Below are 18,320 nucleotides of genomic sequence, written 5' to 3'. Positions count from 1 at the left end.
GGATCTAGCGCCCTCATCCGGCCTCCATGGGCACTGCACATGTTGATATACTCACACATAATTTAAAAAATAAAAGTAAATAGCCTCAAAGGGGTAAATCAAATTGGAAGAATCCCATTTTACAACTTCAAAATTTAGTGCAAAGCCACAGTAATTAAAACAGCAAGATCCTAGTAAAAGAACAGATCATACATGAGGTAGCCCACACAGAGATGGTTACTTAATTTTCAAAAAGGATGTCAACACCACTTAATGATAGAGTTCTTGGAAAACTGGATTTCCACAAGCAGAAGAGTTTTTAATTGAATGTGGGTTAAAAACTTAGGCACCAAAAGCTATAAAACCGCCAACAGAAAAAACAGGGGGCATCATCATCACCACCTCCACATTGCTTTTGCAATGACTGCACAGATATGACACCCAAACTATGAGCAATAGAGAAAAGGTTATAACCAAATTTCAAAATTAACACCAGTATCAAAATACCATCAACATTGTATAAAAGCAACCCATGGGATGGGAGAAAACACTTAAAAACCACATATCTGATATGGCATTAATACTTACGATATATTTTTTAAAAAATGCCCGAGACCCAATAATAGCAGAGGGGTTTTTGTTATTGTTGTTTTTTAAAAAAACAACAAAACAAATAAACAACAACAGCAAAAGGTCATGAGTGCAAAGGCTTGAATAAACATTTCCCCCAAGGACATACAGCTGGCCACCAAGCACATGAAACGATGTTCAACACGGATAATTATTAGGGAAATGCAAACCAGAAACACGAATGAATCACGTTTCACAGCCATTATAAAGAAACTAGAAAAAAGTGTTGGTGAGAAAGGAAATTTGGCACCCCATACATGTCAGGCAGTAGTGAAACGTGGCTCAGTGACTGTGGAAAACACACTGGAGTTGTCGGAAGTTAAAGACAGAGCTATTAGTTGTTCAGAATTTTAACCACATATTTAACTCCGTAGAACTGAAAGCAGATGGGGTAGACTAATGTTTTTATCCATCAACGTTGTTCACAATAGCTGAAGGGCGGAGACGACCCAACTGTCTATCGACAGATGAACAGGTAGAATACCATGTGTCTGTGGTGCTGAGATCAAAGAGACACAGGACGGACCAACACAAACATGGGACAATTCCACTTTTAAGAGCCACAAAATACAACGGTGGTTGCCAGGGTCTGGGAGTGGAAACGATTGCTTAATAGACGAAATGTCTGTGTGGGAAGATATGAAGCCTCTAGAAGTGGATCATGGTCCACAATGTAAACACACTTACTGAAGCCGAATTGAACACTAAAAGATGGTTAATGGGCTAGCATTGTTTGCTATGCATATTAAAATGATTTAAAAACAAAATCCAAGGAAGTCAACCTGAACAGTAGGATTCTGACTTAGCTGAGACACTACCAGGTAAAGAAGTCTATGGAAAGAGACCTCAGAAAGAAATACAAAGGTTGAACCAGCTCAGCCTGACCCTGATTGGCGCGGGCAGTCAAGATGCCCAGGGACATGGACTCACATTGCAGGTGGATGAGCCATCCAGAGTCGGATAGGAGCCATCGGGCCAGTCTGCAGGGTCCAAGGCAGCTGACTGTCGGTGCTGGGCCTCGTACTCCTTCAGCTGCAGCAAGAACAAATGAAAGACTGAAGTGGAAATAAAGGCCGTGTCCTGCCCACTACACAGCAGAACTTCTCCAGGTTGATGGTGACTAGGTGACCCAGGGCCAGCCAAAGCTAAGCCTTCTAGAATCACAAGAGGGTATGAAACCCTGCCTGCAGGTTCTAAATCAGACCAGCAGACACAACAGACTCTTTGTATGTTCTTCCAAAAGGAACTTTGATTTACACCACACACACACACACACACACACACACACACACACCAACACCAAAACTCATCTTTCCTGGGTACAATCAAGATTGAAACCAGGAACTTTCTACAGTGTATAAATCCAAAAGCATGGCCTTCCTCTCAGAGCACAGTGGAGGAGGCCAGAGACATCTGAATGACAGAGGGGGAGCGCCTGAAACCAACTTTTCGAAATGCTAGGACAGGGCTGGGGATATAGCTCAAATAGTAGAGCATTTGCCTAGCATCAATGGGTCCTGGGGTTCAATCCCCAGCATCACATAAGCTGGGTGTGGAGAGGTGCGACTGTCTTCCCAGCATAGCGATGTAGAGGTACCAGGAGGCCTTGCTTTTCTCATTCAAGGCTGGGGCATTCTATCTGCCAATCTTGTCACCTAGCAAAAATGAATTGGTTTACTAGGGACCCTGGACAGGGGGAGAGAATAACAAAGACAATAAAACTTTCAGAGCTGCTGAATGTGTAGGCTTAGAAACCCAGTGTTTGGGTTTGAAGGGAAAACAAATCAAACACAGAAAGGAAAGGAAATATTCTAGAAAAGGGAGCAAATACAGCAAAACCAAACAGAGGCTCTTTCAGAATGCTGTGTGCGAGGCCGGCCAGGGAGGTTTGCATACGGCACAAAGGATCTGCAATCAGCTACTTCAGACACCTAAGCCGTCACTGTGGTCAAACCTCACTGTAATTTAGGCTTCAGATCCGATTTAGGAGTTGATCAAACTATGTTCCATGAAACAGGTATGTTAAACACAGAACTAATCCGAGGTCAAGCGCTTACAATGGTCCTCGACCACCAGTGCTGTGGGATGCGGCAAAGTCGTCGCCCAAAACACAACCTTCCTGGTGTTATTGCAAACTAGGAATGTCTCTCTTACCTATGTACGTGGGAGGAGGTAGGCAGAGCTGATTAGGGAGTAAGGGCCTGGATATAGACACCAAATACCGTAACTGGTGGCCTGGGATGGGTGACTGAACCCTTCTGCTTCATCCCCTCCTCTTGGACCATGGGGAAGATGCTGAATCCATCTCACAGGCTCGCTACTACAAGCAAATGGATGCAGCAAAGCCCTTAGCGCACGTCTATGCAACAGTTACAACACACAGCACTGTGACTTCCACCCTGTGGCTTCAGGGAAACGCACAGCTCACATGAAAGCATATGGCCCGAGGAGTCAGCTAAGAGTGCACTAATCATTTTAATCTTTGACACATTATCAGGGACACACACACACTGCCCTCATATTTATAGTATACTAATATACGGGCTGATCCCTTCCATCTGGATACATGGTTTCTGAAATGCTACAGTCTCGCTGCATGCTGGGAAGAAATGTCAGGTGGAAAGGGATTACTGGGAGACTGTCAGTTTGGTCCCGGGATCTACTCCATTTTTATACTCCATCTTAACCCTGACCTCCAGGAGTCACTAAATACGCTTTATCTTTAACGAAAAGGCAACTATAAGCTGACAAGCCTTTGATCTCCTGAGGACTTTATTTTTGACTCACACAGATGTAGCTTAGGAGCAGACATATGTTGTCAGATGCGTAAATACGCAACCTAGTAATTAACCGATGGCATGGGTATCAGCTTCAGTTTTAAGAATTATATTTTTAAGAAAGTAAGACTGTAACACCATGGTTATGGGCTCTCTCACTTTCAGTTAGGCAGCATCCAGAAAGTTAAAGTTTCTGAGTACTGAGTGCAGCTCCCCTGTTCTTTATGTAAACACCCCTGGACCATCTCACACATGGTGTTCTGGAAGAGCCTCTACCCAGCTTTGCTAAGTGAAATTTGGTGACTTTTCGACAGCATTTCACTTCCTTCCTTTGTCTTTGTTTCTTTCCTTAAAACTAAGAACGTATGTTTTCTATGACACAGACCCATCATATCCTCATGATAAGATAAACAGGCCACTCCCTATCCAAGGCTTCATGTGTGAGTCTATCTAGTCCTTATTTTATCCCAATAGTCCACTCACACATGCACAAATCACCCAGATAAATGAATGATCCATAGCTTCCCGGTATGTCATGGGGCTTTCTAGACCATGAACGAGGGCAAGATTCAAATACCCGGAACTTAATTGCCAACAGTTAAAGTTAGTATTTGCCAATCTTGTTATTCAGAAACTGCCAATTACTTAAATCCCATAAACTTTAAACTTTTTTAGCTAATAAGATTGTCTTCATTAACACTCAAAGTATGTATCTACCACAAAATTAGAAAATGTTTGGCATGCCATTTTCTTGGACAGAACCAGTTAGCTAATATAGAAATCATCTGTTAAGCTATATTTACATCCCACATTCAAAAGGACAGTATCCTGAACTTAGAGGAGTCTTGTAAACGTCACTGCCTTCAAATGCTTTAGTTGCCCACAAGAGTCTTCACATATTAGTTCCTTGTTTGTGGTTTTTTCATGCTTATCTTGATTTGCTTCAGACAACTGGGTTCTTAGCAGGCTGGCGAGATGGCTCAGCACTAAGGATGCTTACCTCCAAGCCTGAGCTTGACCCTTTCTACGTGATGGAAAGAGAACTGATTCTTGGGGGTCATTCTCTGACCAGGACAAGTGCCCCATGGCATGTTAAGTCCACACACATACTCACACAGAAACAAATACACACTTTTTAAAGGGGTTTTAAGGGATGTGAGTCACAGTTGGGTAATCTTTAGTGAGAATACATATGACAGGGTTAAATTCATACGACGGAATTGTGGTGGACCAAAACATCCCGACTTGAACACAGACAAAACTTTCCCCATCCTAACAACATCCAGCTCCAAATGGCAAGTTGGCAACCTCCTCTCTCCAGAGCTGTCCTTTTAATTATGACTTTGGATTCAAATCCCCAGGTTCTCTCTCTGAGTCTTTGATTGACAGAAGAAGGCACATCCACCAAGGTTAAACCATGTGGCAATATGAGGCATTTGGGTATTCTTTTTTTCTTTTTTTTATTCTTATCATGGTCTCTCTAGGAGGTCTGCCTTTGCCATTCTTGTATACACTGATCCCAAGTAAATTAGGTCCTTTCCCTGATCTCAGCTTAAAGGAAGCAAATCCCCTCTGTAAAGTTTTTTATATTCTCTAATTTTCTTGTTTTGTCTCTGGAGAAAAAAAAAATCCCACTTAGGCATTAAAACTGGAGGATACTGAGAAGAGCAATCGAGCATCCATCTCTGCTTATCATCATCTGTCAGAGGGTACCCAGTCTTGCACGTAGATGGCGCAGAGTGTAGATAATGTCGCCATCATTTTCCTCCGGGCCATCTGCATTTCTAGACTGCTTAATGGACAATATTATTGATGCCTCAGTGATCTCTAGAGCTGCACCTGAGACTGGGCAAAGGCCACCAAGTGAGACTAGGCAAAGGCCACCAAGGCAGCAGCAGCCAGGTTGCAGGCTCATATTCTCTTGCATGTGGCTAGGCCACCATCTCCTTAGGCTGTCTTCTAACTTCAGCTAGCTGCTAAAATTAGGAGCTCATTTTTTTCCCTCCACTTCTTCTTCAAGTTCAAGAGTATTCCCTTCTTTTCTGACTGTCTATATTGGACTATACAGAGGCACTTTTAAATGTTTTTCTTGCTCCAAGAAAACAAGTAAACCTCATCTCATGCCAAACATGGGTGCTGTGAAATGGCCTCGGACTTCTGCATTCAGACGATGAACACTGCTATCTGAACACAGTGCAGCCTCACCACTCACGAGGAGGCAAGGAAACCTCCCACTCACCACAAGAAAACTACATATATGTGGACTCTTCTTACGTGCACTGTCTAGGAATTCTGGTAGACTTTTCCTCAATGCTGAGGCATACACAAGGGTTCGAACCAGAGAGAAAATGCTTGGGGATTTTGACACTCAAGGGCCTGGGCTAAGAAGGAAGGTGAAGGTTATCTGAGAGAGGCACGGACAAGGTTGTCACCCATCACCAGCTACATCACCTACTCCAGCATCCACATGCTTTTCTGCAGTAAGCCAAGGCACTCTGCTCCTCCACTATCATGAACTTGATGTTGGGGATGTTGAAGACCAAGGTCACTATGGCAATCCTCCAAGTCCACCGATAAAGAAAAGTCAGTGGTTGTTGCAAAATTGCCCAGGCCTCCAAGTTCCCTTCCAAAGTTAGTCTCACTCCTCTCCCTCGCGTGGCTTGCTCTTTCCTTTCTCCGTCCCTCCCTCCCTCCTTCCCTTCCTTCGTCCCTTCCTTTCTTCCTCCCTCCCTCTCTCTCTTCTGCAATGGTCAGTGTTAACTGTCAATTTACAGGATATAGAACCATCCAGGAGATGGACCCCTGGGCATGCCTGTGGTGATTATCTTAAATACATTAATGATGTCGGAAGGAGACCTAGAGGGGTTACTCAATAGTTAAGAACACTCGTTGGTCTCTCAGAGGGCCTGAGTTTGATTTCCCAGCACTCACATCAGGTGGCTTATAACCACATGTAACTCTAGCTCCAGGAGATGCAACTCCATCTTCTGGCTATCATGTATACACATGGCATATACTCACGGAGACACATTTGCATAAATAATAAAAATGAAAATAAAATATTTTAAGAAGAATGTGGGAAGGCTCATCTTAACTGTGGGACCACCTCATAGGCAGGAGACCCTGGGTGCTCTAATATACAAAAAGCAAGCTTAAATGTGGGTGCCACTATTCCACAGGCTTGGGTCCCAGAAAAAAATGAAATGGAGAAAGTGAGCTAACCAGCACAAACATTCATTGCTGTCTCAGTCCTGACTATGGATGCAATGTGACTGCTGTGGAATAACCCTTTTGTACACTGTAAAAATGTGTTGCTCTCACTGTTAATAAAATGCTGATTGGCCAATAGCTAGGCAGGATTTTCAGGGCAGAGAGAATGCTGGGAAGAAAGAGAGTGGAGTCTGAGGAGTCTCAAGAGATGCAGAGAGAAGCAAGATGAACATGTTGAAAGAAGGTACCGACAGGCGGCAGAGGGTAGATAAGAAATATGGGTTAATTTAAAATGTGAGAGTTAGCTAGTAACAAGCCTGAGCTATTAACCAAGCATTTGTAATTAATATTAAGTCTCCCTGTCAGTCATTTGGGAGAGGCTGCTGAGACCTACATGTGACCATTCTCTTCAAGCTTCTACCACCATGACCACACACCCCTCCCCACTGCTGGCATGATGGACTGAACCCTGGAATTGTGAGCCAAATTAAACCATTCCTTAAGCTAGTTTTGCCAAGTAATGTGTCACCAATACAGATGCTTTATTATACAGGGTGGAAAGCTTGTATCAAGCAAACAGAAGGCAATAAATATCTTACTTGATTAATTTGATAAAGGAGATACCTGATGACCACTAAAATACCATCAAAATATTCTTTTGGGGGTTGAGGATATAGTTGTTGGTAGAACAGTCCCAAAACATGCATGAGGTTTTGATGCCTGACAATAGATATATACAGAGGCACACGCGCACATACACCACACACACACACACACACACACACACACACACACACACACACACACACGGTAGCTATAAGATTCCTATAACCTCTGAGGCCCCCAAGCATTTTTTGCAGCTGGTGCTCACAGGTGTAAACCAAACGCCCACACTCTTACCCTAGCAAGCGCTTCCTCAATGGTGATCATTTTTTCTTTGACCATCATCATGAGCTGAATGCGCTCCTCGTCGCTCATCGTTATCTCACTTGCCACATAGCCCACGTCTTCCCCTGGGGATTAAAGACAGATACGTGCAAATGAGAGATGAAGAAGAAGCGGGCCTCGAGCCTGGAGGCCCCTCATCTCGGGTGAGGGAGGGACTTTTCTCAGGTGCACTGTCTACCTTGCATGCTATGGAGGGAGTAGAGGGATGCAAAATCAAGCTGCATCTCCGGAAGCCCAAAGCTCATCTCTTCGGGAAGTGTGTTCTAGGAACATGTATGAGTTACCACAGAAGCAAGTCCTTCAAAATGACCAGAACTTGAGAAAGGCTTTCTAGACATGGTATGAAGTCCACAAGGCATTTCTTGCTACAGGTGAGCCAGGAATCGTATTTAAACACCCAACTTGATCAGACAAGCCTTCCAAGGCTTCTTTGGGTTGGGCATTCCCTGTATTTTACCATGTGCAATATGGATGAGGAGAACATACATTTGTGTGAGAGCACCCTCTACGTGACAGGAGGTCAAGCCACAGAACCAAGCCTGCTGAGCCCGATTCAACTCTTTCCCTGCTGAGTTATCTGGCATACCTCTGAGTTACTGAGTTATCCCCACAGGATCGACACATAAATAAAGCCACATGCTAAGCATGTCAACCTCATGGAAGACCGGTACGACAGCTATTTATATCTGGAAGTACTGCAGTCACATGGGTCTGCGGAGTGTGAGAGGCAGCCACCCTCTAACTTAGGAGCTGAAGGCCACCAGAACTACACAGGAAATGACTTCCCCCATCGGCTCCTTCTAAAGTCTCTTCCCACAAAGCAAACCATGCCTTCCCTCTTATTTGAGCTCCGCTAGCCAGTTGTATCGATGGTCAGCATATGGGAAAGGACTCAGTGACGGCAGGCTAACACACACAGCAGGAGGAAGCCACATGTCGGCCCTGCTCTCTTTCCTCTGCCCGTCTTCCTCTGCCATACTATGGTGGCTTCTGGTATCATCAGGACCTCAGCCAGGGCTTAATATCGCCTTGGTGAGCAGGGACAGGACTAAGGAGGCTATCTAAAGGCTCATGGGACACCACAGTAGAGGAACCTAGCTTGGGATTTGTGCTCCCCATGCTTCTGTATCTCATTGTAACCCATCGGTTCAGAGGTAACCCTGAAGTCCCTGCTGACACTCATGGAGAAACTGAAGGGTGTGCTGTACGTGGAAAGAAGCCTGCTGGTTTGATTCATTTTACTAACTGTGTTGAATGTTACAGAGCTGGTTGGGTGTTTCACAAAGCCATGTGAACAGGTGAACTACCAGCTACTCTCTCTCCTCTTCCTCTTCCTCTTCCTCTCTCCCTCTCTCCCTCTCCGGACTCTAAGACTTATTTTTATTCAGGTCTATATGTATGTTTCTGTATAAGTGAATGCCACATGTGGGTGCTCATGGAAACCAGCAAAGATCCCTGGAGCTGAAGTTGCGTACAACGTGAACTGCCTGACATGAGCTCCTGGGAGCCCAACTCCGGTCCTTTGGAAGAGCAGCAAGTGTTCTCAACCACTGAGCCCTCTCTCCTGGCCCTGTCTTCTCTCTTCGCAGCTTTCTAAGTGAGGCAGATGGTTCCCGATCTCTACCAAAAGGGAAAGCTGGGAGGATTGAGGAACTACTCCCTTAAAAGCGGGACACCTAAGAAAAGTCGTCACGTGAGAGCTGTTGGGAAAATCAGGTGTGCAGCTGAGGCAGCTAACGCCCAGGGCCAAGTTTCTTGTGTCTAGGTGGGAGTATCAGTGGTAGACAGTGAAACACATTCATTTACTGATAACCCCGTTCAGGCAGGCAGGAATGTGGAAGTAGATGTGTCCTGGTTTCCTCTGTGAATACTGGGGGAAACGTAAATTACATAACCCGGCCTCCAGGGAATGACATATTTATTTGCTATCTAAACAAAAACAAAGGCAGGGCCTGGAGAAAGGGCAGAGCTCCCTTCCCAGAGCAGCCGGGTAAATTCTCATGATGTCAGATCCAGACAGGGTTTCCAGGGGCAACAACCCCATAACTGTCCCTTGCCACAGAGCAAAAAGTTGAGAAGACTGGGAAGGCCCCGAGTGAGGGTATGCACCAGAGGGTCCAAAACTAACAGACTCGAAGATTCCCTTGACCTTTTGAGCTCAGTGCTTGGCGAGCTTAAGAGACCAGCAGGGAGGCTGGTGTGAGGGGGAGCCTGCGGACTTGGTCCCTGCTGTCAGAGGGGACCACCAGCTCCTCCAATTTTGTTCTCTCCCAGTTCAAGAAACCCATGGGGTCAACATCTTGAAGTCATGGAAGGAATGTCGGAAAAGTTGACTCTTCTGCAGGCGCACGCCATGAGCTATTCCTAAACTGTAGAGTCCATTTAAATCGGGGGTCGGGACTTCTGGGTATTATGAAGCCACAAGGACCCACTGTCCGGGGCCGCTTCGCCGTACCTTTTGAAGTCTGTCTCATGATGCCTTTCTGGTTCTTTCGAAAATTCTGCCAGAAGTACTTATTTTTCTTCTTCCAATCTCCTTTTCCTTTAAGAAAGAAACAAAGGAAGGAAAGAGAAAGAGAGAGAGAGAGAGAGAAAGAGAGAGAGAGAGAGAGAGAGAGAGAGAGAGAGAGAGAGAGAAGCACATGCAATAAATTCACTGATAACAAAAGCAGTCTCTTTCTCACAATGCCAAAGCTTGAACGAATACTCTGATTCCACAAAAAGACAGTTTTTCAGTTTGTGAAAGACTGTGAAATAGCTATAAAGTTGTTTAAAAGAAATGCAAATTTGCTACGGGGGGGGGGGAAGGCCCAATGGGGTTAAGAAAAGAAATACGGGGCACATCAAAAGAGCAGGCCGAGCACGTGCTCTGGTCTTCCCTCGGATGTCTGTTCAGCCAGTACGCCTCATTCTGCCTCGCCCCGTGGTGCATTCTCTCCCTTCGGCTGCAGCCACAATTATTTCCACGTTACCACAAACAGAGGGCTTGCAGAGGTTCGTTTTGTTCTGTTCCCGCTGTGCACCCGCCCTTGCCTTATTTCTCTCATTCCCAATGTAAGGAAGGAAACACGAAGGCTGCTATGCCCTGGTGTGCACAGACCGGCTAGCCTGGTTCACTGTGGTGTTTGGTGACATGGGTCTGTAGCACAGGTGAGGCATGATCACCGTCTCTCTAATGTTTAGGCTTCTTGGGGGCCAACCTACAGATTAACAAGGTCACAAAGACAAAAAAACAAAAACAAAAACAAAAACAAAAAAAACCAGAGGTCGGTCCTGCTGTGATATCTATCTCAGTCTCCTTTTAACTTCCCACCCATCTCAGACTAGGATTGGATGATTCACCAGTGAAACCAAATTTGCCATTAATAGACATTAAAAAAAAAAAATCTTAGGGTTCTAGTAACTGGTAACACAAAATAACCTTTTTAAACGTAAACAGGCTGGGAGATGTAGCTCAGTCAGTGAAGAGATGGTTTCACAAGCGTGAGAAGCCAAGCATAACCTCCCAGGACCCACGATAGCGAAGCTAGGCATGGCGGCACGTACTTATAACCCCAGCACCGGGCAGGAAGAGACAGGCAGGTCCTTGAGGCTTGTGGGCCAGCCATCCTAGTGATTAGGTGTGTTTGGGGCCGATGAGAGACTCTTGTCTCAAACAACAAGGTGGATGACTCCTGAGGAAGCCAAGGCTGTCTATATCCTGTGCATACGCGCGCGCGCGCACATGCAATTCAAAAATTGTAAAAGACGGACATAAGGGAGGACAGTCAGTGAATGGGAAGGCAGTTCTTGACTCTTTAAAAAGAACAGGCAGTAGCATCAATGGCTGCCACTGTGCTGATGTGGCACACCGAGAGCAGCAGCCCTGTCTCCATTTGGTGGCTGTCTGGTTGCCCTGTGGCCACTGGAAACAAGGCCCAGCAAAGCGGCGGCTTCCACAGTCTAGACTGGCGGTGCCAAGCAATGATGCATGGAGTAGCCATGTGGGAACTCCATCTCTGGTGCTCCCAAGCTAGCAAGGGTGTCATTTGTCAAAACAGGATGTCCTCATTTAAATGCCGACAGCCCTGGAGGCCTGGGGATGAAACCCAAGCCCTTCTGCCTTCCATTTCCTAGGTCCTCAAGGCTAGTTTCATAGGGTCTGCTGCCTGTGAGTGAACCCGTAAAAGCAGACATCAGTCATGAAGGGTGAAAGCAGACTGAGTATCAATCACTTGGCTTCTTAAGGCGGAGTTTGAGACCATAATGCATTTCTCTGCCTATAAGCTGTATGCCTTTCCTTCTCACATTCCGTGTATGTAATGGAGATAATAAAGATAGCTAATATCTCTTCATCACTTATCCAAGCACTTTGCTATTTAACAGCCTAGCTCATTTAACTTGCTCAGGCTCCTCCTCCTTTTTTAATAGTACCAGGGTCTTACCATGTATCTCAGGCTGGCTTTGAACTCTCTATCTTCCTACCATGTGCTGAGCTTACACTTACATCCTACCATGCCCACTGCTACTCATAGGGTCTGCTTTCATTCCATGCAGGAGGTGAGATAAAACAAGGCCTGGAGAGGCAGGTGTCTTCCCAAGGTTACAATAGCTGGGGTGGCATTCATGATTCAAATCCTGGAAGCCGGGTTGGAGAGCCTATTACCCACCCACCCTTTGCTATATCAAAATAGATCTTATTGTAATCAAGGATATATAAAATACATAATGCCTTGAATGCACGTTATTTACTAAACATTCTAAACATTCCAAAATTGAAGAGTTTATCTGAGGGCATCATCAGCGACACAAACTTAAGGAATTTTCTGATAGTGTCATCTGTTTATGACAGAGAAAATTATCAGCCATAAAGATCCAGCAAAGAGGCTTGGTCAATGAGCTTATGGCACAGTCAATATGATGCAGAAGTAAGCCTCTTACTGTTAAGAATATTTATCAAATGGAAATACTCATAAACTGTCCCATTTTGAAGACCTGTAAAACAGTATGTAGACTGTGATGCCACCTGTATTTTCAAAAGAACAATTCCTAACGGGACAAAAGAGAAGAAAATCGCACATCGAATACCAGGGCTAGAGACGGCTCAGCCAGTAAAGTGCTTGGTCTAAAGCATGTGCAGCTGAGCTGGATCCCAGCACCCACAATAAAAAGCAGGGCACCGTGGTATGTGTCTACAACCCTAACGCCAGGGAGGCAGACGGGCAGGTTTCCCCAGAGTTTGCTGGCCCGCTGTCTAGCGGAACAGGTGGAGTTCCGAATTCAATGAGAGACTGCTCAAAATGTAAGGTGGAGAGTGACTGAGGAATACCCAATGTGGACCTCAACCTACACGCATTTGTGCACACACAGAGACACACACAAACACACACAGACACAATCTTTACAGTGCTCGTTTCTGAATGGACAGATTTTTGTGTGTGTGAGGTCTGTAGCTTTGCATGTCTGTATATCTTCTATAAATTATGAAAAGAAAATAATCAATTAAATATTTAAATCAAAGGAAGTGGTACTAACCTACACAGCCGTCTTCCGAGTTTGATTTATGAAGAGGGTACCTAGAAAAGAAAACAAAATGTATATACATATTGCCAGAGGGCCTTGGTTTTATGGAATTTTCACTGACAATCTTCCTAACCAGCTGGATTCCGGACCAACAGTATTTATTGGAGCCTGGGGAATTTCTAGAGTGGGTCTTCTTGTACCTGTCTGCTGAGTTCTTGGAAAATGGGTACCATTTGTCGATATTGATTAATGAACCAGTCTAGGACAGGATCTATATTTTAAAAAGAATGTGGGCTTTCACTAAAGGCTGCTGAAGGATCTTGCACGTCTGTGAAGTAATCACTAGCTAAGTTCCTGCCACCGCGAAGTCTGTAGGGTAAGTGGAAAAGAAAAAGTTGAGAAGGAACCTATCAACTCCACAGCACAAAGGCTGCTTGGGCCAGCAAGTGAGTTGCATCGGCGGCTGGAGAAAAGACCAGGGTAAGCTGCGGAGGTGGCAAAGGCAGTCAAAAGGAGACCAGACGCCCAAGTGGAGGGGTAGCCAGTATGGAGCTCCTGCAGTTGGTGATAGCAACTGGCAAGGTTGATAGTTGGTCTTTCCAGATCTTATGAGGTTCAAAATCAAGCCAGAAATCTGTTATCCTTACTTGTATGAGGGCTTCACATGTTTAAGTCATGGCAAATTTTTCTAAAGATGGATCCAAGTTAATCACAGTTAATGTGTCTGCGTCACATCTCGTCTGTCAGCGAGTGACAGCTGAGCCTCGTGAGCCCAAGGAACACGGGAGGTGACCCACAGGCTAAAACCAGCGAGTGAGCTGGTCCTCTAGACAGCAGCACTCAGTCAGCACCAACTTCAAGCACCAAGGCAGGGAAAGCAAAGGATATTAACATCCAAGGGGGTGGAGAGACGAGTCGAGATGAGATCAAATCCTCATTTTCTGGGTACAAACTCTAGAGGACAGAGTTGGTGTCCTCAGGCACAGGCATGGCAAAAGGAAAACCAGGAAGAGCCTGTATCAGAACAGAAGTTGGGTACTTAGAGAATTCACACCCAAATCATCTCGCTAAGTTCACTACCAGAAAGGAAGATAAAAAGATGCCTGGCTAAACGCTGTAGCTACTACCTGGATGCTTAGAAAAACCAGCTGTGAGGTAAGGTATTGAGAGAAAACACTGAAAACCATCAGGGGGCAAGTGAAGGACCTCCAAACACCTGACAGAGACCTTGCAGGTAAAGGGACCTCAAGAACTTTAGGTGCAGAAGAGGGCACAGGGCCCCCGAGGATTGAGCCACTATGCAGATGCACAGGCATTGATGCTGACTGGCATCGGATGGGTACCCAGACCCCGCAAGCGACATAATGTTCCACATCTGAGAGGAGAGAACTCCTTCTGACTGGCATGAAGCCCTGAAAGAGCTCCATGATAAACTAGGAAAGGTACTAAAAACAGATGCAGGAGAAACCACTGCAGAGGTCAAGAGCTGAAATATGACTCATCTTCCTTTCTACCACATTGTAGGTATGTGTGCGCACATACAAACACACCCACACACACCCACAGAGAGGAAACAGACCTGATCACCAAACTACACTCCCCCGCCTCGCCACCCCCCAAAAATCCAGAATTTACTATTTTTTGTCCTCCTACCCACGGCAAAAGTAAAAGAGCTTCGACTCATGTCTACTTGAAAGGCTTTCAAGTGGCAGCCATTTTAAGTGTTATACACCTTCAGCCGATCTAGATCTTGCAATATTACATGTAAGGGACGAGGTCATACGGTAGGAAGAAATGAACCTATTGTTAGGGAGGAGGGTGGATATGAACAAGAATGCGTACAGGGACAGAGCCATAGCTCAGCTGGTAGAGTGCCTGTCGAGTGCACAAAGCCCTGGGTTTGACCCCATCACTGTAGAATGCCCAAGACAGTCGGTGTTCTTTTGTAATGTTAGCACTGGGGAGGTGAAGGTCTCTGCTGCACAGAGAGTTCAAGGCCAGTGTGGAACACATAAGATCCTGTCTCAAACAAGCAAAGGAGGAGGCACACAAAGACAGGAGGGGGGTGTGGTTGGCCTGGATTGTACTTCGGGGGTCCAGGGAGATCACTAAAGCCGTTCTAGATACATCTGCGAAAGTCCCCTTAGATAATTAACTAAGGGAGAAAGGCTCACCCAGCTGAATACGGATGGCATCATCAAATAGGCTGAAGCCTAGACAGGCTATAAAAAGGGAAGGAGAAAGTCTTGATGCGCCAGGCATTTTTCTCCACTTACCAGACACGGTAGTGAACACTGTACACTGCATACCACCTGCTCTCTAGACCATGATATCCTCCTACCTGGCCTCAGGTCCAAAGCAAGCAAAACCAGGAGCCCAGGCAGATCCTCTCTAAGTTGTCTGCTCTCTGGTCTTTGTCACAATGATGAAAAGTTGACTGTCACAGCAGGAGGGGGTGGAGGAGCAGGGTACTCTATGCTCATGGCCACAGGTGAATTGTGAGACCAGCAAACACTGTCAAGAGTGAGCCCTGGGCTAGCTGGCTGGAGAGGAAGGCAGGGAATCTTTCACGAGAGGTCATCTTTGAGCTGTTCTTGAATAAGACAAATCTTCCTGTGTTGCATTTTTAACTCAAAGTCATTGTAGCATATGCCCACCCACGTGCTTCAACTGTCCTTCACCCACCAGTTCTAAGTGCCCACTAAAAGTGGAGGGGACAGCACAGTGTCCATTTTCACACTTACTGAAAGCACTAGGAAGGTATGGACCCATTGCTAAGAACCAAGTGTATGAAATATCTCCAGCGCTGGATAAAACCAGCTACCAACGTGGTCAGAGCTTTGTAACAGTTCTTTACATCTAAAGAAATGTCTTCTCAAGAAAATGGTCTGCAGAAATAGTTAAGTCCTCTGATGACTGAGAGTGATAAATCTGAATGGATTAAATGACTTTTAACTAATCATTTGATTTATATTCCAATTTTATAGGAAGCTATAGTCCCCACAAGTCTATTGCTCCATGGCCACTTACTTGGCAGTCACCAGGGATCACACCGGGTGGCCTGTTGTGGCCCTGTTATCTTTTGAATGTATGTCTTGCCCTCTCTGGATAGAATGAAGATAAACCATTTCAATCCTATCTTTGAGAAATGTAAAGGTAATGTAAAAGGTAAACGTAAAGGTTCCTTTCCATCCCAAAGCCATCTTTTCATACTTCCAGGCAAATGGAAATGTTTGGTGCTATAAAAATGCTTCCAAACTCGCCATTTCGGGAAACGGCACCTTCTCACTGCCACCTAGACATTATAAACCTATGTAATCATAGGTTCCTTCCCAAACACAGACTTAGCTCCTTTTGTTATTTTCATTCACTCTCTTCAAATTATCACGTGTTGGGTATTTTACCCTCACATTTCACAGCACCCACGTTTCTTGCATTTCCCCCAGATCACCAGAAGATGGCACTGTAGATTCTTTGTTCAATTGTGATACAGAGTGTGGAACTTCGTTTTTAAATTTTCACAAGTTTACAACACTCAGACTGGTCAAAGCCAGTGTCTGCTAAGTGTGAGGCTCCTCAGATCATCACCCCACCTCTCAAAAGAGAAAAGTGACACTGTGAATCTGGACAGAGTAAATTCGACCTGCAGAGCCTGGCAGAGGAGGAATGCAAAATGCCACGTTTTTTTTTTTCCCTCGCCTTGAGACCAATTCTAACATCCATCCTGCAGGACCTGAAATTAGCCATGTAACCATGTCCAAGTCTGGATGAAAGCAGGCAGAAGAGTCATTTACTGGTCCTGTGGTGGAAGAAATGAACTCTTGGAAGTCAGCTCCAAAGAGGCTGCACCTCCAGTCACAACCTCCTCCTGACCTCACACAGTGCCCCTGACAGCGTCAGTCCTAGAAGGTGGTTTGTGGGCCCGTGAGCAACATCAGTTTCACTGATAAAGGAGCAGAAGGAACGGGGACCAGGAAGCAACACTTAGCACTCCGTTGCACTCTAAAAGTATTACACCCCAAAGACTCAAGAGGTCATAACGAACAGACCACTATTCACAAGAACTTGTGATGTTATGTTTCCCAGCCCAGATCTGAATGAAGTCTAGGGATACATGAGAACACTCGAGGAGCTGGCTGCAACACCTTCCGGTCTGCTGACGGAAGGAAGGAGATAAATAATGTGACTCCGACTCATTCCTTCTTGTAGCCGTTCAAATATTCTAAGGTGCACCCAGGTAAGCACAACTCTAGCTCCTTTTCACAGGCCGAGACCAGCAAAGCAAACTAAATACCTACGCCCAAAGGAAGTCCTGAACTATATACACCATGTCAGGGTTCCCATGGGTGTCCCAGAGTCTTCACTGTAACTAAACAAACAAACACACATGCGCGCGCACACACACAAACGCAGTTATAACCTAATTTATAAGCAGTAACATATGTTATACATTACTAAAAGCCGGGACTTACAGGGATTTTATGGCTCCATAATCTTAAATCTCAGGATATAAAACTTCGGCGCTAGTTTTCCCCATGCTAGATTTTGAATCAGGGCTCTCGCTGTGTCTGCTATTACCCAGCGTTACCCCAGGCTGCCCTAGAGTCCCCAAAGCTAGCCACCTTCTCTGGAAGTAGAAAAAGGGCATGACTGTGCTATAAGATGGGAAGGTTGGGAGCCTTTGCTAGGTGTGACAGCTCATGGCTGCAATCCCAGCGCTGGAGAGGCCGAGGCAGTATTACTGCTGTGAGTTCTAGGTTAGCCTGGGCTACAAACTCGACTCTGACTCAAAAACAGCTTACAAATCTTACAGAAATCAATTTCCTTTTTCATGAGCTATGTAAGTATAATTTATATTGTGCTTGGTAATGTATATGTATTAGATATATACGAGGGTTTTAAATGTTTTTATTCATCCTTTGAGAATTTATACAATATTTTGTCATATTCTTTCCCCTCCCACAAATCCTCCTGAGCATGAGGCTTGCATTGGAGTGTGCTTGATATAGTGCTTGATATACCTACCCAATACCAATCTGTTGGGGAAAAAAATGGATTTTTTTTCTTCCTCTCTCCCAGTAGTTATCCATTACAAATAGCATTTTGGCTAGGGTGGAACTTTGTGTCTACTTCTATATGGAGTTTTTCTGAGACAGGACTTCATGGCTGACTTCTAACTTGATATGTAGCTGAAGATTAACCTTGAATTTCTCATTTTTCTGCCTCCCTCTCCCAAGCGCTGGTAGATAGGACTGTGCCACCCGCCCTACTTCA

General features: G+C 45.2%; 1 protein-coding gene across 1 annotated transcript in view; it reads right to left on the bottom strand.

Moving 5' to 3' along the window:
* The window catches only part of Sash1 (SAM and SH3 domain containing 1), a 170,076-nt gene that overhangs the window by 54,362 nt on the left and 97,394 nt on the right, over positions 1-18,320 (bottom strand). Inside the window, exons 5-8 of the mRNA XM_059272762.1 lie at positions 13,059-13,099; positions 10,000-10,086; positions 7,497-7,609; positions 1,540-1,641 (exon numbers count right to left, since the gene is read on the bottom strand). Coding sequence (XP_059128745.1) covers positions 1,540-1,641; positions 7,497-7,609; positions 10,000-10,086; positions 13,059-13,099 — 343 coding nt within the window. The remainder of the gene's footprint in view (positions 1-1,539; positions 1,642-7,496; positions 7,610-9,999; positions 10,087-13,058; positions 13,100-18,320) is intronic.

Source organism: Peromyscus eremicus, chromosome 8b (genome assembly GCF_949786415.1).
Source record: "Peromyscus eremicus chromosome 8b, PerEre_H2_v1, whole genome shotgun sequence".
NCBI lineage: Eukaryota > Metazoa > Chordata > Mammalia > Rodentia > Cricetidae > Peromyscus > Peromyscus eremicus.
Note: the sequence above shows the minus strand (reverse complement) of the source record. Positions and strands in the feature narration are given on the sequence as shown.